Source organism: Odocoileus virginianus, chromosome 2, assembly GCF_023699985.2.
Source record: "Odocoileus virginianus isolate 20LAN1187 ecotype Illinois chromosome 2, Ovbor_1.2, whole genome shotgun sequence".
NCBI classification, from domain to species: domain Eukaryota; kingdom Metazoa; phylum Chordata; class Mammalia; order Artiodactyla; family Cervidae; genus Odocoileus; species Odocoileus virginianus.
The window spans coordinates 4,740,536-4,766,355 of NC_069675.1; the positions used below are offsets into that span (position 1 = coordinate 4,740,536).

General features: G+C 47.5%; 1 protein-coding gene across 10 annotated transcripts in view; it reads right to left on the reverse strand.

Annotated features, from left to right (window-relative positions):
* The window catches only part of AFF3 (ALF transcription elongation factor 3), a 578,695-nt gene that overhangs the window by 47,386 nt on the left and 505,489 nt on the right, over positions 1–25,820 (reverse strand). For all 10 annotated transcript variants that reach the window (XM_070474966.1, XM_070474933.1, XM_070474952.1 and 7 more), the window contains 3 exons: positions 13,768–13,954; positions 5,259–6,368; positions 38–162 (listed from right to left, as the gene is read on the reverse strand). In XM_070474966.1, coding sequence (XP_070331067.1) covers positions 38–162; positions 5,259–6,368; positions 13,768–13,954 — 1,422 coding nt within the window. The remainder of the gene's footprint in view (positions 1–37; positions 163–5,258; positions 6,369–13,767; positions 13,955–25,820) is intronic.

Consider the following 25,820-nt stretch of genomic DNA (forward strand, 5'->3'; position numbering starts at 1 on the left):
CCTCCACCAGCCCTTGCCTTTGTAGGAGCGCACGTACCTGTTGATGTTCATGCTGCAATGATTTGCGGGCAAAGTACTGTTGGCAGAGGCGGTCAGTCGTGAGGAGCTCTCCCTCTCTCCTGGGGCCTTCTTGATCTCCCTGTAGTCGTCTTCGTTGTCACACTGCGTGGAAAGAAGCAAAAACCAATCAGCTTCGGATTTCGAGGGATCACAGTGGGCTCCCATCCCACCAGCTCAGGGGGCTTTTTTGGACAAGGTCCTGAGCACCAACATGATGGGAGCACCCTCAGCCCCAGCCTTGGTTCCCCATCAGCTCCTCCTCGAACAAGGATGAAATCTGTCGTTTTGACTACTGACAGCTTACTGAGAGGAAAAAGTGTGACACCGGGATCAAAGTGCAGGAGGGAATACTGTGACGGATGAAAACTGCTCAACCAATGGGCTGGATTCTACCCTCCAAAGAAGACCTGCTCTGGAGTCTCACTGCAGCTTCAGCATCCCTTTCTCTGGCATTTCTTGGTACCCAAACAAGGTATAGCAAGTGACCTGTCCCGGGCTTCACGCTGTAGGAGCAGTGACAAGCTCAGGCTTTTCTTCTGAAATTCATGACCTTGAAGGATCTTTTCATAAAACAGCAGTTTGACTGGATTCTTCTTTCCACGATTGTATTTTAACTTCAGACGTGTAATAGGTGTGATGCAGGCCTCCCAGGTGGCACAGTGGTAAAGAACCCACCTCCCAATGCAGGAGACAGAGGAGACTCAGGTTCAATCCCTGGGCTGGGGAGATCCCCTGGAGGAGGGCCTGGCAACCCACTCCAGAATTCTTGCCTGGAGAATCCCATGAACAGAGGAGCCTGGTGGGCTACAGTCCACAGGGTCACAAAGAGTCAGACACGATTGAAGCGACTTAGCACAGCACACACGCAAAGGTGATGCATGTGCACTCAACCAAGTTGTATTTTTGCTGAGATCGCAGCAACGCAGCAGAGAGACATTCAGGACTCTCAGTGGTGTTTCCAGGAGATGGGCACTGGTACTAAAGAGAGAAAGACTCTGACCTTCTCTTTCTAGCTGGGATGTCACACAGCCTCTGGAGGAAGGACCACAGATGCTCACATTGAAACTATGCCCCATGGAGGGTCCAAGCCAAAGTTCTGAACCCCCTAGTTCTGGCCACCAGGGCTCTGGCAGGGCTAGACTCTGCACTCTGGGCAGCCAGGTATACAATGTCCCACCTCCTGCACCCAGAACTGGTGGCTTCACACCCCAGGTGATGAGTAAAGAGTGCTGTGCAAATGCTCTTTCCTTTCTCTATGCATGTTCACCTATGATTCAGTAGATTTCATGAGGAGAGCTGAATGTTGGGCTGAATGCAAATGAAGTTTCATAAGTTAAATTTAAAAAGTCCACGAATAGTAAAATTACTTAAATACAAAATATGATGAATTATACATGTCTCTGTTTTTGCACATCTCTACTGACATATGCCTATGTAGCTATATATATTTCCAATCTCTATATGTTTATCAATTTCTATCTCTGAAACACCTCTCTCTCTCTTTATATCAGCCTGTCCATTTATCCATCAATCTCCAGATAACTGATTGATTTACTCATTAATCAATTAATCACCTGGGAATTGATGGATAAATGAATCTGACAAGTAATGAGGAAGGCAGGGTATGCAGAGGATAACAGAAGGAAAAGAGGGGCAGGTGTGTAGCAAGCTAACCTGTATTACTAAATTATATCATTTAAACCTAACAACATCCCTGTAAAGATGTCACCAGTTTACAAATGAAGAAACACAGAAGGGAAGATCACCTGATTAAGTTCACCTAGGAGGTCAGGGCTGACCGCATGATTTGTGAGGTTCAGTGCAAAATGAAAAGGCTAGGCCCCTTATTGAAAAAGCTGGAGAAGATGCTTGATGTCAGTCTTAGTGATGATTTTCTTGGATTTAACACCAAAAGCAAAAGAAACAAAAGCAAAAATAAACAAGTGGGACTATATTAAACTAAAAAGTTTCTGCAGAGCAAAGTGAAAGTCGCGCAGTCGCATCTGACTCTTTGCGTCCCCATGGACTATAAAGGCCATGGAACTCTCCAGGTCAGAATACTGGAGTGGGTAGCCATTCCCTTCTCCAGGGAATATCCTCAACCCAGGGATCGAACCCAAGTCTTCGGCAGATTCTTTACCAGCTGAGCCACCAGGGAAGCCTGCACAGCAAAAAAAAAAAACCATCAATAAAATGAAAAGGCAATCTATTGAATGTAAGAAAACATTTTCAAATAATATATATGAGAAGGGGTTAATATTCAAAACACATAAAGAACACTTACAATTCAACAACAAAGAAACAAACAAAAAAATCCAATTGAAAAACAGGCAGAGGATTTGATTAAATACTTCTTCTAGAGAAGACATACAGATGGTCAACAGACACATGAAAAGATGCTCAGCATCACTAATCACCAGGGAAATGCAAATCAAAACCACAATGAGATATCACCTCACACCTGTTAGAATGGCTGTCATCAAAAAGACTAGAAATGATACATGTGTGAGGATGTGGAGAAAAAGGAAGCCTAGTGCACTGTTGGTGCAGCCACTGTGTGAACAGTATGGAGGTGGCTCAAAAATCAAAATAGAGCGACTGCATGATCCAGCAATCTCACTTCTGGGTATTTATCCAAAGAAAACTGAAACACTAATTTCAAAAGAGCCCCATGTTCACTGTAGCATTATTTACAATGGCCAAGACAAGGAAACAGCATAAATGGCTATGGATGAAGGAAACTGTGGCATATGTATGTATGCAACGGAAGAAGGGAGTCTGGCCATTTGCAACAACACAGATGGACCTGGAGGGTATTGCGCTAAGTGAAATGAGTGGGATGTGTGTGTGTTAGTCACTCAGTAGTGTCCGATTCTTTGTGATGACAAAGATGACAAAGACCTTAGGATCTCACTTAAATGTGGAATCTGAAAACCAAAACCAAACCACTCTGGGGTGGAGAGGGGGTTACAAAACGAAGGGGTGAAGGAAATAAAATAGTACAAATCTCCAGTTATAAAGTAAGTCATGTGGATGCAGTGCAGCGCTAATAAACAGCATGGTGAGTATTGTGATAATACTGCAGTAAACATTTGAAAGTAGCTAGGAGATCTTGAAAGTTCTCACAAGGAGAAAAGGACATTTGTAACTATGTATAGTGATGGATGTTAGCTGGACTGATTGTGGTCATCATTTTGCAACACATGTAAACCAATATTGAATCATTATATTGTATAACTGACACTTTACTGTCTTTTAAAATTGGTCTCTTAACCTGTCATAGAAGTGTGTTTATTTGCTGTTTTACATTGTGCTTCTTGAAGCATGGGGATACTTGGCATGTGCTGACTCTCCCGAATGCCAGGCATGCTGGCCTGAGACTGGGCACGTGCATGCAGCCCAGCAAATGGTTTCTGCCACCTACCAGCTGTGGGTCGAGGGGTGAGGAAGTGCAGTCAGGCATCACCCCTCCCCCAAGGCCACCTGGAGTCTCTCCTGGGGGACCCCTCAGTGCCTGGATTGAGGGTGGGGAGATGCTGATCCTGACCCCAGCCCCCTGGATGGGGATGCAGAGTGGGGAGGCTGCTCCCGGCCAGAAATGCAAAGGGGCCACGGGGCAGGCAGAACCCATCCTGGGGAAGTGGGTAGGAGGTGGAACCAAGCAAGCTCTATTGTCCCATCACCTTCACTTACAAAAGACAGATTCAAAGATAAAAGAGAGAATTCCAAGATGGCAACCACAGGCATTAAATTCCGGGCATGGAGTCTTCTGAGCGGGGGCCGTGAGGTGAAAGTACTACACAAATCTCCGGCTGGTTTCTTATTGGGAGACCCTAGAGCCAGAGACCTGACTTCATTCCCAGCTCTGTCCTTTCTCACCTACACGACTCTGCAGCAAGTCACGTGAGGCTCTCTGAGCCTTGGTTTCCTCATCTGTAAAAGGGATATGATAATAATATTTGCCTGATAATGTTGTAAGGATTTTATAAATGATTCAGCACCCTCATGGGGACATATACATGTGTTAACAGTTGTGAATGATTTTGTCCCAAATTTGGTGCCATCCATGATGACTATAATCTGGTTTGTCACCCATTGTGTTTTCCGCTGCGGTCCTAGTTACTTTTGAAGATGTAGTAACAGGAGGCGGTAAAGATTCTCAGAACTGGTTTTAAATTATGATAAAGTGATTCTTGTGCTCAGAAATTCTTTAGAAACATCTGAATGGCCAAGTGTTTGGGTCTACTTCTGGACCCTTGTCCAGCTCTCCCTGCACTTAAGTCCCTGCCTGCTTCACTCTGTTCAATCCCTCTTTGCTCAGCTGGCTGCCCAGCTTTGGCAGTGAATCCTCTGAGTACTCAAAAGTCCTTCCTGCTTAGGGCCCTGTTCCCAGCTTGTCTCCACCACAAAGTCCTTCTGATCAATACCATGGGGAGCACCAGCCTATGGCTCCCATGCCGCAGGCTGGGGTCCCCTTCTGGGGTCCTGTTGCCCACAATCCCCCCTGGTCACTTCCATATTCATGCCTCACCACCCTAGGTACAGCCTTACTCAACTCTATGAGGCAGCTGGCTTCTTAAGTCAATGAATGACCCCACCTCTTCCAGCAAAGAATGGGGTTCACCCGTGTTTAGCTTTCCTCACTGGTCCAGCCTCTAGCTCATTCCCTGAAGACACTCAGTGAACATTTCCCAATTGCCTACTTCCACATGCAGTGGGACAGGCCTTAATTATCTATCACATGGGAATAATAGCTGGTCTTCCCACAATGGGCGGTTCTAAGGATGTTTAGTTAATATGTGTCAAGTACTTACACTGGGCTCCCCTTGTGGCTCAGATGGTAAAGAATCTGCCTGCAATGCAAGAGACATGGGTTCGATCCCAGGTTGGGAAGATGCCCTGGAGGAGGGCATGGCAACTCACTTCAGTATTCTTGCCTGGAGAATCCCATGGACAGAGGAGCCTAGTGGGCTATAGTCCATAGGGTTGCAGAATGTCAGACAGGATTGAAGCGACTTAGCAGGCTCCTATGCACTTACATCAGTATCTGCATATGTAAAGTGCTTTATGAACGTTTGCTGAAGAAGGACACATTAACTCCTGCTCCTGGAACATTCCAGACCAGTGGACCTGCCCACAAGTTCGGGGAGGGCCCTCCCTCCCACTGTGCCTTCAGCCCCTCGGGTTTCCAGGCCTACCTTGCGTTTCCTCTTGGATTTTGGCAAGGTCTTTTCCACGGGCGCCTCGGATGCGTGGCTCGGGGGCGCGCTCTCAGAGTCCTTGGCCGCGGGAGCACTCAAGACCCCCGGCTCCTGGGGCAGGTGTTCTGGGATCCTGGACAGAAGTGTCAGGTCAATTTTGACCCAGAGTGACCGGACCTCGTCACTGTCCTTCAACGGGGAGAGAAGCTCGTTGCGGCCGAAGGGGACCAGTGTGTAGAACTGCTCCTCCAGCTCCTTGGCAATGTCGCTGGTGGTCCTGGCGTTGATGGAGCCCACGGGAGCGCGGGGGCCGCCACCGCTGATGCTGCTGGGAGCCTCCTTCAGCCTCGGGTCGTTCCCGGAGGCGGAGGCGGCGGCGGCGGCGGCGGCTGCGGCCACGGCCTTGGACAGAGGGTAGTCCTCCTGCTCCGACTCCAGGTCCGAGTCCGAGGAGGAGGACGAAGAGGACGACTCCGTCTCGATGAACTCCTTGGATTTCGGGACGATCCGGCTCAGCCCCCGCGTGCGGCGCTTCTCGCAGGTCACGGCCGAGCGCAGCTCCTTGCGGTGGTTGGTCCTGCTGTTGCCGCAAGGCCGGGGCTTGGGGGGCTCCGGGGGAAGCCCCGCGCTCGCCCCCAGCGCCTCGGCAGCCACGGGCTCCTCGGGCCGGGGGCCGCTGTCGCAGGCCGAGGTCCTCTCGGTGCGCCGGGCGGGCTTCTTGCCCGCGGACCTCCGGGCAGGCGCGGGCGCGCTCTCGGCGGGCGCGCCAGGCACCGCGGGCGGTGGGGCGGCGGCGGCGGTCACGGCCACGGCCACGGCCGCGGGCGGGGACTTCTGCTTCACCCCCTTGCTCCCCGGGGCCTTGTTCGCGGTCCTCGGCCTCTGCTCCTCCTTGCAGGCGCCCTTGATGTCCTTGTCTCTCAGGCCAGGCGGGCAGACGTCAGGGAGCTTCCCGCAGTCCTGCGTGTCCTCCTTCACTGGGGTGTAGTACTGACTGCTCTCCGGCCCGTGGTGGCTTTCATTTTGGATCAGGACAGGGGGCTTGTGGTGATTCACTTTGTTCAGCCATTTATCCAGCTGCCATTTGTTAGAGGACGCTGGTTCCGCCTAAAAGCAGAAAACCCGCAACAAACACAACATCGTTTAGGACAGACTCACTTAAACACACCTGGCTGTCTTCCTCTTGATTTGCTGCTCCTCTAGGTATGTGAGCAGAAACCTGATGGGCTGGAAACTCAAGGAACATGGGAGCAGTAGGTGTGTCCACCCACCGGGCTTCCCAGGCGGCTCAGGGGGTGAAGCACCTACCTGCCAGTGCAGGAGACCTGGGTTCGATCTCTGGGCCGGGAAGGCCCCCTGGAGAAGGGAATGGCTACCCACTCCAGTATTCTCCCCTGGAGAACTCCATGGACAGAGGAGCCTGGTGGGCTACAGTCCGCGGGGTTGTAAAGACTCAGACACGACTGAGCGACTAACACATTCCTGGCCCCCTGACCCTGAAATGCTAGGGCAGCAGTTTGAGAAGTGAGAGGACACACTATTCCTCATTAGGACCCATTTCCAGCACTTTTGAGTGTTACACGGTGTATATTTTTTGTATTTATACAGACATGCATAAACTTGAGGGCCCATGAAAGTTATCTGTAGTTAGGAGACCTTGAGTGTTGAAGCGCACACTTTTTTGGTGAGACTTGTAATTTGGGGAAAAATTAGAAAAGGGGGCAAGTGGCCCCTGCTGGACTTGGTTCATCCATCCTCAACCCGCCTCCATTACACTTCGCCCGAAATGTTTCAGACGAGGAGGTGACAATGAAAACCTCTCCTGTAAACAGTTTTACTAAATTAGAGCAAATCTTGGACATTCCAGGTCTTAAACTCTGACCCACAGATTGGCTCTGGGGGAGGGGGGAGGCCAGTGAATGCCCTGTAACAGAATGTCAAAGGTCATGTAGACACATTTTTGGGAGAGAGGGTCATAGTTTGCATTTACCTCTCTAGGGATCTATGTCTTATTGAAAGGTTAAGAACTGATTCTCTTACAGGGAGTAAATGTTGATTTCTAATAAAAGTCCATTTATCCAGCCTCTCTGATTATTAGTAGAAAAGAGATATATATTGATAAGTACAGAACTTTGTTGTTGTTTAGTTGCGAAGTCATGTCTGACTTTATGGCAACCCCATGGACTGCAGCCGGCCAGGCTTCTCTGTCCATGGGATTTCCCAGGCAAGAATACTACAGTGGGTTGCCATTTCTTTCTCCAGGGGATTTTCCTGACCCAGGGATTGAACCCATGTCTCCTGCATTGCAGGTGGATTTTTGACCGCTGAGATACCAGGGAAGCCCCATAGAACTTTAGCTAGAATGTTTTTAATTTGTGAGTTTTAATTTGTGAAATGGGGGAAAAGTTTGGCATGATTAAGATGATGTGTGTTTCCTTCCCTATGTCCTCCACTCTATAAATTCATGGCTTCTGATGATTGGGTGAGGTGGGGGTGGGGTGGGGGTGGTGGAATTAGATACCTCCTAGAATAAAGAGAAATGGCTTAGCTTTGCATTTCATATTGGTTTGTTAAAGCCCAGAGCAAGTCAGGCTCCCTTGCAGGAGAAAAACACTGTTCTTTAACATCATAACTTCTGAATGCTTGCTTTTAGGTGTCAAGATTTGGTTTTCAACAAAGAGGTTGGTGTTAAGAGCAGAACTTGGGGCACAGCCTCATGCAGAAAGGATCCAGTGGCAGGGAGGTGAAGTGCAAGGAGGGCAGGCAGTGCTTTAGACCCAGGGGTCCTGGCTGAGTCTGGGGCACAGCTCAGGGAGACGGGAAGCCTTTAATGGGCCAGCAGGGCCTGGGGCCAGGATGGAGAGGCCACAGAGTGTGGACAGTGGGCACTGTGGACATTCTACTGGTTCCCTCCAAACAGACGAGACCAACTACACTTCAGGGAACCGCAGCACAGGGTGTGGAGGGGCTGGGAACGACAGTGACCGTAAGCAGAAAATGACCCGGCAGCACATCAGTGATTACTCCAGTGATTAAATCCTCCCTTTGCTGTGAAGGCGCCCTCCGGGAAATCTTAGTGGGAGTCTCCTTGTGAGGCATTTCAGTGGAGGCCAGCATGGGGATCCCAGGCCCTGCTCCTGGGGCCATGAGGATGGGGGAGCATCCCCATGGGATACAAGTGTGGAAGGGGGCTCTCTCATGACCCTGATAGGGAGTCTGGACTCTGACTTGGTGCTCTGCTGTATTTGCTTTCATGCCACCCATCGGACCAGGACTCCAGAACAAGAGGCAAAAAAACAAAATGATAAAATCTTTTTTTGGGCCCCTGAGTTTTATTTTGTAAATTCTGACCTCACTTTAAGGTGGCACCTCCAGAGACGGGGAACAATGGAACCTGCAGGGCCCACCTGACCCGGCCCATCCTGCAACAGTGAAGTGATAGAGGAAGCAGGGAGGCAGGGCACAGAATGGCTTCTGTGCCAAGCGGGGACTCTCGCCCGCCCTGAGGTCAGCTGAGGGTGATCAAAGGCTACTTTTAAAAAATGTATTTATTTATCCATTTTGGCTGCACCAGGTCTTAGTTGCAACACTCGGGAGCTTCGATTTTTGTTCTGGCATACGGGATCTCCAGCTGGGGCATTTGAATGCTTAGTTGAGGCATGTGGGATCTAGTTCTGTGACCAGGGTTTGAACCCGGGCTCCCTGCATTGGGAGCTCAGAGTCTTAGCCACTGGACTGCCAGGGAAGTCCCCTGAAGGCTAATTTGGTGGCAGACACATTTATGGCTTTTGGCTGTCTCCTCCCCAGCCCCATTTCTCTCTGATCCCTGGCTGGGTCAGTGACTTCTGTTCCTCAGCTTCCTCAGATAAACGGGGCCCAATAATGTGAGTGGACGCTGAAGGCGCCTTGCAGACGGGGGTGCACACTGGCCAGGGTGGACACATTTATGGCAGCATCTGCCACTTACCACCCCCCCTCCCCCCAACCAGGTCATCCTCATCCCCACCGTCCTGAGCCTTCCACACCTCACATCTCTTACATGTGAGAGCACAGATGCTTGCCTGGAGCCAAAACACAGCGGCTCACAGTGAGACTCCCACTCTTCACGGCGAGGGGAGGATTTAATCAATGGGGTAAGGGCCCGCTGCCCCACGTGCCACAGAGTCATTTTTCTGCTCTTCACAGCCCAAGAAATCAGGACCATTTTCAACACATTGCTAAATCACGTTCCCCTTCTCAAGGATCTACAATGACCTCCTCTTGCCTCTCGAACAAAATCCAAACTCCTCAGGCAGCCATCATCTTACAGGCATCTTTCATTGCTGGAACACCCCCAGTGTGCTCCCATATTACATGTATCATCTCATTTAATCCATAGATAAGAGGTACTATCACCCTTAGTTTTTAGATGAGGCTCAGAGAGGTTAAGTAACATGTCCAAAGCTGCAGAGCTACCAGGCACCAGCAAGACTAAACCCACGCTTGTCAAAGCTGAGATCAGATTCCTTCCCTGCTGTGTTGCCTAAGCGCCCATTACTCTCTGGGGAAGCCTCATGCAAAGGGGACCTTGTTTCATTTGAGAAATGTTAGGTCTTCAAATGATAGAATTTGATCTGACTTTTGGAGAAGACACCACTAACTCTCCAGATAATACCTGTTGCCTTCCATTATCCTCAACGGCATCATCTTTTGATATCCACACCTGTTTCATGTATATGCATCTGTGTCTTCAACAAAGATAAACCCTGCTCTCCGTCAGAGGCCAGGTTTCTGCTTCTTTGTATCCCTCGCAGGACCCAGTAGGTGAGGGGCAGCTTGCTATGACCCTGTTGCCACTAATGCCTCACAATGAGCTGTCACTCCCTGTTTGTCACATACTCCTCAGAAACACCTCACAGATTAGACAGTGTGAGATTATCTGCCATTTTGGGGCATAAAACTGTGGCCAAGGAAATTTAAACAGCCAAGAGTTAGGTGGTGGGAGGAGGGCAGACTTGGGGCTTGGGGCTCCTTGCCTGGCAGGCTGCTGGCTCTGGTTTACTGTCTGAGCCATCCAGTGGGGTTCTGCCCAGCGCTTTTGTTTGTCTGCTGGCTTGCAGTATGTATTTCCAGCCAGGACTCTCCTCTCGGAGCAATCTTCCCTCTGACTCATGCACAAGCTCTCCAGGGCATACTCTAGTCTCTATTTCATCTACAACCTTCAGAGCACCCACTGCCACATACCCCATAGATGCCTAATTAAGGAGAAGCTTGTTGAATCCATGAATAACTTGTATTCTTGAAGATTTTCAAGAATGATCTAGGGCAGCATTTTCCAAAATGTGTTTTTAGCCCATGAAGAAAGCCTACCATGGTCGGACATATCTGGGAAATGCCACAATGGAGAACACTGTCTACATGAGTGATGTTGAGGGCTGAGCGATGCCCTGCAGTAGAGAAATGGGTGGAACCTACTTTATCCTGGCTCTTCTCAAAACCCTGGGACCAGAGACTGCCCTGGTGGCCCAGTGGATAAGACTCTGTGCTCCCAATGCAGGGGGACTGGGTTTGATTCCTGGTCAGAGAACTAGGTCCTACCTGTTGCAACTAAGAGCTCCCATGCCACAGCTAAAGATCCCACATGCCTCAACTATGACCCTGTGCAGTCAAATAAAAATAAAGTCCTGTGACCAGGCTCTTTCTTGTCCACATAGCAAGTCGTCCCTTTACTTGGAGCACTGGTCTAAGGAGCCCCGTGTGCTGCTGTAAATGTGCTAATGGAGGGGCAAAGTGTCCCCCAGCCCAACCCCTTCCTACTCCCTGGTCAAGCTCTGGTATAGAGGATGTCCCAGACCAAGAAAGAAAAAAGAACTCAAATGAAAAAAATTAGTCTGCTGACAAGCAAGCAAACCTCAGGCCACAGAGATGGGATCTGCAGCAATGGAAACACTGAATCCAGTGTCTCTTCCATGCCCGCTTGCAGACAAGGGGTTTCATTCCATGGTGATACGTGTGAAAGGCAGTGGCTTTCTACCACCAGGGCCAGAAACACAGCTTGGATGAGACTCAGGAGAGCCAAGCAGATGCCCAGTGCTGGCACGTTGTGGGGGGAGGGGGGAATGCAGGTGTCTTGGGACATCATGAGGGTCTCCTGCTCTCATATCAGAACATTTCTGGGAGGGGAAAGAGGGCCAGATACGTTTTGCTGCAAAGCAGCAGGAACAGGTCTCTATGGTGGAATGGGAGGTGTGTGGCTATGAAGAGCCGGGTGGTCCTGTGGAGACAGGGAAACGGGTCTCCCTGCTCTATGTCAGGGGACCTGGGCCAGCTCAGGGCAGAGGAGAGCAGGGCTGCCATAGAGTCGGCCCGTAATGCTTCTTTCCCCTCTTTTCAATGTTCTTTCTGAAAACTCATTGTAATTTTTTCTAAATTAAAAATAACATTTTTGGCCATGCCACATGGCTTGTGGGATCTTAGTTCCCCGATGAGACACTTAACCCACAATGTCCTTGGGAGTGCACGGAATCCTAACCACTGGACTGCCAGGGAATTCCCTCCTTGTATTTCTGAAGGGCGTGTGTCTGTAGTCGTCTTGGGAAGAAATGTTACAAAAGAAAAAACAAGCCCCAAACCCCTTGCTTTTATTCCCAGGAATACATTCCTTTCCAGCAGAGAGAAGTCATGCTCTGTGGCTATACCTGTCACTTCTGCACTCCCTCTGCAAGGAGAAGCCAGAAGTTGAAACCTACCCATGGCCTCAGGCAACTTAAACTCTAAGGCCTGTGTTAGCAGATTCCCTTCCTCCCCCTCCTCCTTGGCTGGGGGCTCTGATAGCTGCTGGAAGAAACGACAAGTGCTTCTTTTCATCACCAAGAAGTTCGGGTCTTTGTAATTATTTCAGTGACATTTAGAGGGAGTCTGCTCAGAGACCTTTTTAAGTGTGCTTCTCTGAGGCTGGTTTAAACCTCATCTAGAAACTCCAGGAGTCACATTTCAACATGCAAATAATATTCAACATTCCTGAATTTAACCTTCAAAGTCACGAAGAGCCGGGGATGGGGGCTCTCATTCACAGACCCTAAGGCTTTTAATCCACCGCCACTGTCCCCCCTGGCCCTTGCAATGTCCCTGAAACACAGTTCTTCTACTGCATATTCTGGAGTTTTTCAACAAATTAGATCATAAAGCTGGCTCTGAAGAAGCTTGGTTAATGCCTCCAGTTTGTTTTTTTTTTTTGCTTGTTTGTTTCAAATTATTCTCATTAGAATATCAGGTCTGTGTAGACAGGAATCTTTGTCGTCAGATCACTGCTGTCTCCCAGGGCCAAGCCTATCTGTGGCAGAGATTCAGTAAATATTTGTTGAAAAACCATAAATGAGTGAATGAACAGATGAATGAATGAAATGATGCAGAAGGAATAATTTAGCTTCTGGGGGAAGTCAGGGTTATATCAACATGTAGCTTTTATAGGTTAATGTTGCTAAGGGCCTTTCCCTTACTTATACAGGGAGATAGAGATCGCTAGATAGACAGATCAAGAGAGATGGAGGGAGAGAGAGCGACATAGGCACACAAACTGGAAATGTGAGGCTGGCTGGTCCTTAAAGGTGCTCTCCTCTCACCATCAAGGTTTGCACGTGTGGGTTTGTTTTCATTTTAGAGCTTATTTAGAAATTTGGGCCCCGCAGTGGTACAGAGGGTGGCAGGTTAAAAAAAAAAATCCTATGACCCTCAGTAACGTGAACTGTCTGTACACTTAAGAAGTCTATTTTATTCCTTCTTTAGAAATCAAAGTCTACCCTTACTAATCCAGAAACTGGACAAGTGTGTTCTCAGTCCTCTCTCAAGGATCCATGCTCTGAATCACTATTTAATTTTCCCCTTTAAAGTAGAAATAGCAATGGCTTTTATCGGGACCGTATCATATTTTTATATGAGGCACCTAAATCTTCCACACATAGATACTCATAGATACTTCCATATAGATACTCATCATACCTATAAAAGCTTTCATTATTATTTTCAGGTTCATGCTAATTTTTCTCTGTATATTTTCACAAAGAAAACACAGTTAAAAAGGTTTTATTTATACTTATAGCCCGTGTTCTTCTAATCTGCGACAAACTGCAAAAAGGTAAGATTCGAGCCATGTCTAATCCACAAAACTCCTTTCTCCATAATTTACAAGGGCTTGGAGCTGCCCTATCTGCTTACTGCCTCTCTGACCCCAATCCTCAGGTTATTTCCAGTCAGCGATGTTTACAGCATGTTTGTAAAGTTCTGGAAGTCAAGATAGAGATTTTTGGACTGTAAGAGATGAAGTTTCTAGATCTCAAAGGAAGCTCTGTAGCTAGGAGCACTTTGAGGAGGAGGTTGGGGGAAATGAGCCCAAAGCAACCCTGGCAGGCTGCCTGGGAGTGGTGGCCTGTTCGGGTCAGGGCAGCTTGCAGGCCACGGAGGCTGGGGGAGTGGGGGGTGTGAGAACCACACTGGGAGGAGGCCCGACAGTGCTCTCGCAGACACTCACCTCGGGGCTGGAGCAGTGGGCAGGCTTGCTGCCCTCGCTCTCGCTGGAACTGCTCTCCGTCTCCGAGTCGGACCCCGAGCTGGTCTCCGAGTCGCTGGAGGAGCTGCTCCCACTGCTGCTGCTGCCGCCGCTGCTGCCCTTGCTCGAGGGCGCCGAGGCCCTGCAGTCGGCCGGCTGCAGTCCGGCACTGCCCACCCGCGAGGAGAGACAGGGAAGGGAAGCCGAGTGAGCAAACGCGGAAGCGCCGCTGAGCCGGCCGGCGGGCACCGGCGGCGCGGGGCCGCACATCGGCCAGCCGTCGCCTGGACGGAGCCGGCAGAGCCGCCGTCAAGGTCACAGCGGCCTCCTGGTTAAGACAACGGAGGCACAGAAATAAAACTGGGAGTGAAGGCTGGTGCCACCCGGTCGTCGGGCACCGGGTGGTGGGCCTGGTCTGTGTGCCCATTTCAGAAAAGGAGGTGACGTCGCTGCAAGAGGACTGTCCCTGTTTTGCTGCTGTTTCTGGGAATGGCTTTTCAAATGCATCCCCGATTCCAATCATCGGCCAAAAAAGCCAGGAAATCCAAAATGCTTGAAATACTTTGCAGAACGAAAAGGTCTGTTTGCTTTATTTTAGGAAGTGGGCTGTGAGGAAGGGCGCAGTGTCCTGCTCTGTGCTTTCACGGCCTGCTGGAAGGTTCCAGACACAGAGGGACCGACCAAGTTGTCTGGCTTCCTACCTCTGCCCACCCATAGACTCCAGTGCTGTCGTCTTTACTGCAGCTGGGTTGCTGTCTAAACAGTACTTTTCCTTTGAGACTCTTATTAGAAAACTGGAGATCCTTCACTCACACAGTTTTTATTTATTCTGACTTTAAAATTCAACTCCAGTGCAGTGGCATAGAGCAATACCACTTCAAATTATACTCGATGTTCATATCCATGCTGAAATCTGCCAGAAAGTTCTATACTCAAATTAGTAACTCAAAGAGAACAGCAAACAGGGATACTCCTCATGGCAATTAATTAACCACAAAAATGCAAATAACACACATCCACCCAAACAGTGAGCCATAAAGAAAGTTCTGGTACTCACAAAATAGCCAACATCTTCAGTGTCCGTTATTAATTGCATTGAAACACACCTGACTGTCCTTTTTGAGGTCAAACTCTAAACCCAGAAAATGCAGTGACTACTTTTTTAATGTTGAGTCAGCACATATCGGCTTGCTTCTCCCACTTGTGACCACCATTTCAACAGGACTGCATTGCAAGTGAGTTCGTCAGAGTTTATGGTCTCAAGTGCAAAAGCAGCTAGGGCAAGGTAAAGGATCCTTCCCACCCGCCCCTTAGATCTTTGACAAATGCTTTGCCGTGGGACAGATTCCCATAAATCCTCAGTGGAGGGGCCGGGGGAGGGGGCTAAAATGCATTGGGATCTTGCTTTTCAGAAGAATGATAAGACAAGAAATGATCTTGCCGGGTGGACCTACAAATCAAAGCACTGTTTTGAATTGCAGGTTTAAGGAAAAGGGGAGTTTGAACATAAGCTTCCCCAGGGGTTTTTATTTCTTCTGCCAGTGTCACGGTCTGTACCCAAACAGTCTGACAAAATTCTTCACTGTCAGGCAGCATCTGCGGCTTGACACCTTGCCTGAGCTAAAATGATTCCTTTCCCAGCCTGCTATTTGTTCTGGTGTTGAGTGAGGAATCCTGGATCTTTAGACAGAGGCTGGGAAGAGGCGGTTAGCAATAAAAGGGTTATATTTCTTTCTTCCCTTATGAATTAAAACCCATTTTTCCTAGGGGCTGAGTCAAAATGACTACTATCAATGGAATCATTAAAAAAAGGCTGTTAGATCCTGAACTGAACATGAACGTTTGGGATCCATGTTAACGGTTTGTTAGTCGGTCCCCAAAACACTGGGGAAAAACTCCAAAAAACAAAAACCTTCCCAAACCCAAACCAACACAAACCCAAACCTAAAAACTCCCCAAAGCCAAAGAACACACATTGGAGGAAAGAGATCTGTCTGCCTGCCACACTCTGGAATGACATCTGCTGAAGTCCAGGAAATTAAGAGAAATAGAGAGCATTTTGATTGGTTTTATATGATGGTCAAAGGCTTTGATCACCAAGCGGTACATTCTCCTGCTTTCATCCCCATAACAAAGGACGTGAGAGGCTGGCGCTGTGTGCACCTGGTGTTGTGTTTGCAGCGGAGGCAGCAACGTGTGTGGAGTTCCCTGGGGCCTGCACCACAAAGTGACTGTCTTTTGAAGAGCGGCCCTTTAATTTCTGGGAAAATGTCCATTAAACAGTTACTGTGCTGCCTTTCCTTTATCACCGCTGTCCTGTCATAATGAGACCCACTAGCCCAGGGAGACAGTCTCTGATCTGAATCAGATTGGCAGAAAAGCCTTAAGAGTTTTGTTTTCCTTCCTTATATTAGGAAATTCACTTAAAATGACAGTTTTACTGGCATAACTATTATTTGCTTTTGAAACAGTCGGGAGAGCCAAGAATTTTAGGTTTTCTTCCTGCCTTGCTTTGAAGAGCTGTGAGGCTCTTGTTGCCTCTGGGGTCAGGACTGAATACATCCGTGTTTCCGTGGTCAGGGTAGAGACTGCACGGCTTTTGATATAATAATCCATATCAAGGATGGATATGGATTATCAAGGATGATATAATAATCCATATCAAGGATGGAGGCAGGCCTGTCTGCAAGGGCTCTGGAGGCTTCGGTTGTTGGATTAACGTAACTGCCCTGACCTCCATCAAACCTGCTCCACAGACTAGCCTTTTTGGGGGCCACTGGGGAATGCTGGTCATTTCAGACTCAGTGTAGTGACTGTCTTTGCCATGAGTGGAAGCCACCGTGGCAACCAGGGTGGCAGAATAAAGAAGCCAGGGACGGTCATCACAGCAGATGAGAGTTAAGAGAAGGATGGTGGTGGTTTAGTCACTCAATCATGTCCTACTCTTATCACCCCATGGACTGCAGCCTGCCAGACTCTTCTGTCCATGGGATTCTCCAGGCAAGAATACTGGAATGCGTTGCATATCCTTCTCTAGGGGATCTTCCTGATCCAGGAATCAAACCCGGGTCTCCTGCATTGCAGGCGGATGCAAGAGAAGGATGGACTCACTTAAACCAGAGAAGCTCTTTGGAGTAGTGGAATTAAGATGAAGGAAAAAGACATATTGAGCATACCCTCCTGCAAGAAGACTTCAGGCTTTATATATTTAAAACTGCAAACTGTGAATTTTAGTGTGCTGACTAGTCGTCATGTTTCCATACCAAAGACATTAACAGTTTTTTCAACTTAAGTTAAAAAGTAACTTTTTCCTGAAATGATAACATGGATCGACTGTTGTGATGACACAGCACTGGACAATTTTTAGGAGAGTTCTTGGACCCTATGCCATTTCCGGATCATGGTGCCTTTGAAAACACGTGGACGTGAAGATATTACTGAGATCATGGAATAAAAGCCTTTGTGTCAACGAACTTCACACAGTGCCTGGGACATAAATGATCACATGTGATTACTGAATGAAAAAAATCAATAGAAAAAAAAAGGATTTAACCTTTCAAAAAGGTTACAAGCTCATTGGAAAATACCCTGATACTGGGAAAGACTGAGGCAAAGGAGGAGGGGGTGACAAAGGATGAGATGGTTGGATAGCATCACCAACTCAATGGACATGAATCTGAGCAAACTCTGGGAGACGGTGAGGGACAGAGGAGCCTGGCGTGCTGCAGTCCATGCGGTCGCAAAGAGTCAGACCTGACTTAGCAACCAAACAAGAAAAACAATCTCTCTTCTCTATTAAAAAAAAAAAAACCCAAAATAAGTAAGGGGGTTTCAGTCCCTCTCATACTTCTCCAGTGTTAATACCTCTCCTTGAAGAGAATGTCTTTAAATGTACTCAAAATTTCATGTGCTATGTAATGTAAGCCCAGTTCTCCGATGGATGGTTTATTTCCTTTTGGTATTTTTATTTCAAGAAATGTTTTGCCTGCTTTTTGAGGTGGCTGAGACCAAATACACACTTGGGGTGTCTTAGCTTCACTCGAAACAAACTGCTTGCCGTGCTCCTTCCTTTGGCTGCAGCGACTGAATCTGGCCTGGGCTGAGTCTGAGTACGGATGGTCAGAGACGAGATCTGGACCCCAGATACCTAGATCTCACAGCACAGATCCTCCTGCCAAGGGTACTGTGGGGCCTGGATAAATATCTAAAGTCGTTCATGATCTTTAAACTAACAAGGAACGTGGAGGCTGGCTCTGTGCCTGCTGGGCACTGTGTGGGTCTCTGTGATGCCCAGCATGCTGTTGAGATGGGTTGAAGGATAATAGTTTAGGAGAGGTCCCGCTCCTTCTCACTCAGCACTCTGTATGAACTAACCCACGCTTGATCTCTAAACCGTCATCAGTGCCCTGGCGTTGGTCCTCCTTTACTGATGGTGTCTCTCTGGATACCAATTGATCTAAAACTATAACCACACTGTTGTTTAGTTGCTCAGTTGTACCTGACTCTTCTGTGAACGCATGGACTATAGCCTGCCCAGCTCCTCTGTCCTTGGGATTTCCCAGGTGAGAATACTGGAGTGGGTTGTCATTTCCTTCTCCAGGGGATCTTCCTGACTCAGGGATGGAACCCGATTCTCCTTCACTGGAAGGTGGACTCGTCACCACTGGGCCACCAGGGAAGCGCCAATAACCATATTAGGAGAGGTGAACGTGGAAAGGCTGGCACGAGGAGGTCTGCTGTTGCTGGAATTATCTTCCAGAATATGAAACTGATAGGACTGTTGGTCTTGTACTAAAAGTTTTTGTTAGCTCTGGTTCTGGGAAAGATTGAAGGCAGGAGGAGAAGGGGATGACAGAGGATGAGGTGGTTGGATGGCATCGCTGACGTGATGGACATGAGTTTGAGCAAGCTCCGGGAGCTGGTGAAGGACAGGGAAGCCTGGCGTGCTGCGGTCCATGGGGTCGCTGAGAGTCAGACACGACTGAGCCACTGAGCAGCGACAAACCTCTGGAACGCCTCTAGGAGCAAGTCTTGTATTAGACATGGCTTTTGAAGCTCTTCATGGTCCGGCCTTAATTAAATTTCTGGCAATTCCTCAATGGGCCCATCCCTAAACCTCAGCTATAATAAATCTCATCACTTTGACAACCTGGGTACATTTGCATGTGCTATTTTCTGTGCCAGAAAGCCCTTTCTCCCTTTTTTCCTCTGGTTACCTCGAACTCACACTCCAGGAATGAGTTGCAACATCTAAAATTTCCAGGTGCCAGCTTCTCCAGCTAGTCCAGGCTACATGAGGAAACATGAACACCCAGAAACCCCATGGACAGAGGAGCCTGGTGGCCTACGGTCCATGGGGTCACACAGACCTGGACAGGACTGAGCACTCATGTGCACACACACATACAGGGCGCACCCTGCCATGTCTTTCCTCAGGCCCAGAGTCCTTGGCTGACCTGCCTTCTCTCCCCCTTTCAGTCTTCTTAGGATATTTTAATATATACTACCTGAAGATTTTAGCTATGCTTTGCAAGAGGAATCGAGAGAAGTATACCAGCATCTTATTCCAGAATAGGAACCAGTGAATTAACATTTGTCAGGTGGAAGCCAAGACATGGATACAACCTAAATGTCCATTAACAAAGGAGTGGGTGAAGAAGACGCGGTACATGTACACGATGGAATGCTACTCAGCCATAAGAAGAATGAAATAATGCCGTCTGCAACAACGTGGATGGACCCAGAGATCGTCATACTGAGTGAAGTCAGACAGAGAAAGACAAATATCATATGATGTTGCTTATATGTGGAATCTAAAAAAAAAAAGGTACATATGAACTTATTTACCGTAAGAAACAGAGTCACACATGTAGAGAACAAAGGCGGAAGTTACCACCTATGGTTACCAAGGAGGAATAAGCTGGGAGGTTGGGACTGACATATACACATTACTATAAATACAAGAGATAACTAATAAGGACCTACTGTACCGCACAAGGAACTCTACTCAATACTCTGGGAAAATATATGGGAAAAGAATCTAAAAAACAGTGGGTGTGTGTGTATGACACACCCACTGACTCACTTTACTGTACACCTAAACTCACACAGCATTGTAAACCAACTACACCCCAATAAAAATTAAACACAGTATTTATCAAGTCAGAAGGAACCCTCTCTCAATCCTTCCAAACTCCAGCACTGTTTAACTGTATTAAAAGCTGATGTGTGGAACAACAAGCAGGTCTCTTCTACACTCACTGCCCATTCTATCACCCAAGCAAATCAGGCATTCCTTAATCTAGTCAAAAGACATTTACTGTGGAAATTAAGCTCTGATATTAAAAGTCTGTGTACTAAAGCTAGAAAGAACATGTACATGGAGAGTCTTGTGAGAAAAACAACTCGAACTGAGATTGTAAAAATGTTAAGGAGGGCGTGTCTTTAAATTTATGTTCAGAGTAGGCGGCCTGGGGTAAAGGATGATCCTGTGTGACCTTTGTTGAGAATTCGCTTGGTGCCAGGTGCTGCAGAGCTATAGCGTGTGCGTGTGCGGTCTGGGGAGGAGGGAGCTGACAGACACTGAGCCGGGCAGACAGCCTGCCACAGAGACGGTTTCTCTCAGCTTCTCCAGGTAAGGAAGTGAACCATCAGAAACTGCGCATGTGCGCGTGCCTGCCTAGTCGCTCAGTCACATCTAACTCTTTGCAACCCCAGGGACTGCAGCCCACCAAGCTCCTCAGTCCGTGGAATTCTCCAGGCAAGAATACTGGAGTGGGTTACTGACCCAGGGATCAAACCCACATCTCCTGTGTCTCCAGCATTGCAGGCGGATTCTTTACCCGGTAAGCCATCAGGGCCGTATAGAATCATAAAGTACATGAAGTCAGCTATAAAAAAAACTGTAATGCAAGTTATGATACCACTTGTTGACAATGCAAAAACTGTATATTTTTCACTAATATACAAAATCAAACAAAGGAAACTTCTACAAATAAATCAGAATGGAGCACGCAGACCCCAGGGGAGGACAATAGCCATACCCCCAAACAGGAACTCAGGTCTTAAGACCTGAGACCCTGGGTTTTCTTTCAGTTACTTTATGCCTCTGTCTCTTTCTTAGAGGGTGGGTATTATTCTGTCTCTTTCTAGGTAGGGACAACAAAGTTCCTAATAACGGGCAGAGCTGAGATTCTACTTCTAGAAAGGTATCCAAGAAAACAATCAGGGATGTGTAAAATACGTATCTACAAGGATATATGCTCTTGTGTTATTTGCAATGGGCTTCCCTGCTGGCTCGAATGGTAAAGAATATGTCTATAATGCAAGAGACCTAGGTTTGATCCCTGGGCCGGCAAGATCCCCTGGAGAAGGAAATGGCAACCCACTCCAGTATTCTTGCCTGGAGAATTCCATGGACAGAGGAGCCTCGTGGGCTACAGTCTGTAGGATAGGATTTGTAAACAACCAAAATGCCCATAAACAGGAGATCAGTTAAATAACTATACATTCTTATGAGGGAATGTAGTACTATGCAGCTATTATAAACATATAATACACATATAAACACAGCAGAATATTTACTGCCATGAAAAATTCTCACTCTGCATTTGTGAGGCAATGGACTTTCCAGTAGGCCTATCATCTGAGGGCAGAGAAATGGACCAGGAATACCTATGTGCTAACCCTGCTTCTTCCCCTGGAAGAGAGAATAGGGTTTTACTGACTCAGGGTTTTTAAGCTTAAGAATCAGAGGGTCCCACTTGTCTATAAACAGGTTCTGACATGGGAGTATTAAGAACACAGATTGTGTAAGTCTTTTTGACGGGGTTTGTGAGGCCCAAGCATAGAAGCACTGTGATGTAAGTACTTTGCTACAACCTCCAAGGGCACCTGGGGTGCACCTGTGCTAACTGTGGGGTACCGCTTTCTCTGCTGTGTTTCTGAACTCTTTGCCAAGTCAGTGAAGGCTGTCATCTAACCTCACATGATATATGTCTGTGGTCTTTCCTGGACAGTCTGCTGGCTACAAAGTAGCATGACTGGAAGTACATAAAATATATACATATTACATATACAGAGCAAAACACTGGAAGGATACATATTCAAATGTTAACAGGATATTTTCAGAAGGTGGAATTATCTGGAATAATATTTTTCAAACATTCCTATTTTTTCCAGTTCTTCATTTTTTCACCAATATAACATGCTTCCTTTTAAATGTCAATTACATTGTGGAACATCATTCTACTACTATATTATTGAATGTAGCTTGCTAGTATTTTAGTTAGGATTTTGGGAGGACCCATATTTATAAGTAACCTTGACATATATTTACATTTATCCATTTTGTGTTTTATGTTCCCTGGTAAAAAAACCTGCCTGCAATGTGGGAGACCTGGGTTTGATCGCTGGGTTAGAAGATCCCCTGGAGGACGGCATGGCAACCCACTCCAGTATTCTTGCCTGGAGAATCCCACGGACAGAGGAGACTGGCGGGCTAGTCCATGGGGTTGCAAAGAGTCGGTCATGACGGATTGATTAAGCACAGCCCACAGCATTTAATATTTTGGGAACAATTTTTGGCAGATTTTGCATCATGGTGGTTTTAGCTGAAAAGAATATATTGGATAGTGTTTCACCTTTCATAGTGTCCCATCTATAGTAAAGATTACATAGTATGAGAATTATTTGTTCCTTGAAATTTTAGAACTTATCACTTAAAACTTACCACTTTTGTAATAACAAAAGTCTAAAAGGGGGTGCAGGGAGGCAGGTCTGTAAATATCACTGGGAAGCAGAGAAATATATGCACCTGTTGTTTCAGTATCAGACAGGATTTCAGCTGGGAGGCCTGGTGAGTTAGGGTCTTGGAGGACACTGGGCTTGCCGCCTTGTGGAATGCTTCTCCAAAAGCCCGCTGGCTGGGCTAGACCGTCTCTGAACCTTACAGCTAAGCAAAACCAGCCTGCAGCTGCATTACTGTGCAGCCCTTGGCACCGTTTAAGAGACTTGCCCAGAAACTGCTGCCTTCTGGTGATGCAAACTTGCTCCCCTTTGAGTCAGGTGGGTGGTCCTGCCAGTGAAGCTGAGTTGAAAAATCTTTCTTGGCCTAGAGAGCATTTCAAAGCCAAGAACTCAACATCCTTCTCTTCACAATTGGGACTGGAGTTGCAATGCAGTAACAGCTCAATTTACGGGAAGCCAGAAAGACCCCCAAGCACAATGCCTCCCCTGGCAGAGGTACTATCTGGATAAAAGTCCCATTTATATTTTATTAATTTATTATTAATGTAAATATTATATTATATTAATAAAATTAACAATTTTATTACTATCTGGATAAAAGTCAGATATACAATGTGAAAATATTTTCTCCTGTCTGGGTAGTCTTTCCCCTTTCTTGATGATATCGTTTGCAGCAAAACACTTCTAATTGGGATGTAGTTGATTAGCCTATTTTTTATCCTTACTTGACCATTTTTAATAATAGATGCTTCAATGTATATGGTTTATTACAATTTTTCAAAGCATTTTCTTTTCAGATCCCTCCTCTGAGCCTCACGGTAATCCTACATAGTAAGAGAGGCATCCCGTCCTCTTTGCAGCACAGGTGCACACTTGGTGGAGAAGGAAGGCCGCGCCCCGGAGCCCAGGCCCCTCAGGCTCACCTGTGCCCTCTGAGGGCCCAGACTTTCTCAGTGACTGGGCCAAATTATCAGCCTTTCTGGCCTCAGGCACATTAGGCACATCTAGAGAATTCTTACCATGTGAGGCAGAATACCGGGTAAACTTCAGAACTGGACAGACCCAGACGGACATCATCTGCTTGCTCGCTGTGTGGCCTTGGGGAAGTTGCTGACCCTCTCTGAGCCTCTCAGCGGCCTCACTGGATTAAGGGGGTAATAACAGTGTTGGCCTCATAGGGTTGCTAGGTGGACTAGATGAGAACATGCTTGTAATGTTCTTTGCACAGTGCCAAGTATATAGCAAGTGCCCAATACCTTAGGTTAATGCTAGTCTTTTAATTTTTAGTAACTCTCATACTTATTCCAACATGGCAGCCCAAACAGATAGGAATTCTTCCAGTTTACTGGCATTCTTAACTCATATTACCCATCTCTGGTCATTTCATGCGATTATCAAATGTGCGATCAGGAAGGAACCTGGGAGATTAGCTACTCTTTCTCTCCAGAAAAAGAATGTCGAAGGTGACATAGCAAATGAGCTTTCCAACACTACTTCTTAGAGGTCTCCTATTTCCATAAACTTTGCTGTTTTAGTGCAGAGCTCCAGACAGCTAGGACCTTGAACAAGGTCAAAGGCAGCTCCCAAGGGAGGCTGTTGGGGTCCAGAGAGATTGGCAGCACCCAGCTGGAATCGAGTATGTCTCCTGAAAACCCTCCTCCTCCCCTCATCTCCATCGGAATACATCAATCCCATTTCTCTCCTGTGTTTAAAGCGAATAAACCAAGCTTCTTAATGTCAGCATGACGTGGTGTTTAATTTGCATCTCACCAAGGAATACAAGACTTAAGAATGACAAGCACAAGCAGTTTTTATGGAACCAAATGACGGCATGTGGACCCAGACTTGTGGCCGTTGCCCACTCAAGCTGTGATCTCGTGAGCCGCTGTCAACCAGGCTGGATTCGCTCCCCGGATGAGGACTCTCAGGGCAAACGTGTCAAGTATTATCCAGGTGTCTCTGCAGGAAGTGCTCTTCAGAAGGGCCTTTTGAAAGGCTGTGTAACAGAGCAGAGCTGACAGACTATGTCTGGTGACAGGGAACATGGACAGCAATTAAAATAAGCAGAAACCTGGTAAGGAAGGACATGCGGGCCTCACAGTAAGAAGCCCCCAAAGAGGGGAGTTTCCGGGACCGGCAAATTCAGAGACTCCGAGGCCTCAGCAAGGGCCCAGTTTCTTTCCGAATCCTCTCACTGCCTTCCTTGGCTGTCTGCAGGCCGATGCTCCTCACTGCTCCCAGAAGGCTGCTGCAGTCATCGCACATGGCTGTCCACGTCCAGGAAAAGGGATGGTCCTATCTTACTTCCCTCATTGCACAGACTACACCTCCTGTCAAGCCGGCTTGAACTGCATCATGTGACCATGGCTAAACCAGTCCCACAGTAAGGGTGATAAGACCACAAAGATTGAGTTGGACCAATCAACAGACACTTCTTACGGCTGGCGCCTAATCAGCTTCCCCTGAAGAACCTGTGGCTCAGTGTAAGGCGAACCCAACAGAGGGTTCACTCTTTGTAAAGAAGTGAAGACCATCATCCAGAAAGCCTGCACTATCCATGTGATCCTGACTTCTCAGATACCTGCCACATGCCCATCAAGGTGAGCTTGATGAATCAGTCCAGCTGAGGTTCAGGGAGAGTGGGGCAGCCTGGAAACCTGCAATCCTGGGTCATAGTCATTCCCTGGAGGTCTCCACCTCCCCACTGATTAAGACATGGGCTTGGATCAGATGATTTCTAAGGTTCCTCTCACTACTAATATTCTCTGATAAACCTATAATTAATAAAAAATCCAATGATCCTCAATTTAGTTACTTATCCTTAGAGATGTCTAATAGAATTCTAACGAGATGACATGCTCCTTTCTGGGCTTCATAGGAGGCGTTAATGGTAAAGGAGCCACCTGCCAGTGCAGGAGATGAAAGAGATGCGGGCTGGATCCCTGGGTGGGAAAGAGCCCCTGGAGTAGGAAACGGCAGCCCACTCCAGTATTCTTGCCTGGAAAATTCCATGGGAAGAGGAGCATGGCTAGCTACAGTCCATGGAGCCACAGAGTCAGACATGACTGAGCAACTGAGCACACACATGTTCATTTCTACGGAATTCTTTTCCTTCGCCTCATTCAGGATGATGTGCCACGGTGGGGTGGGGGGTAAGAGAAAACCAGGGGACACTGGCCCCAAAGCCACGAAGACTCCTTACGGCTGGTTAGTCCTGAGTGGACTCTAATATGCTGTCCCTGTGTTTTCTTCCTGAATGTGCATGGAGGTTTCTATATAGCAGTTGA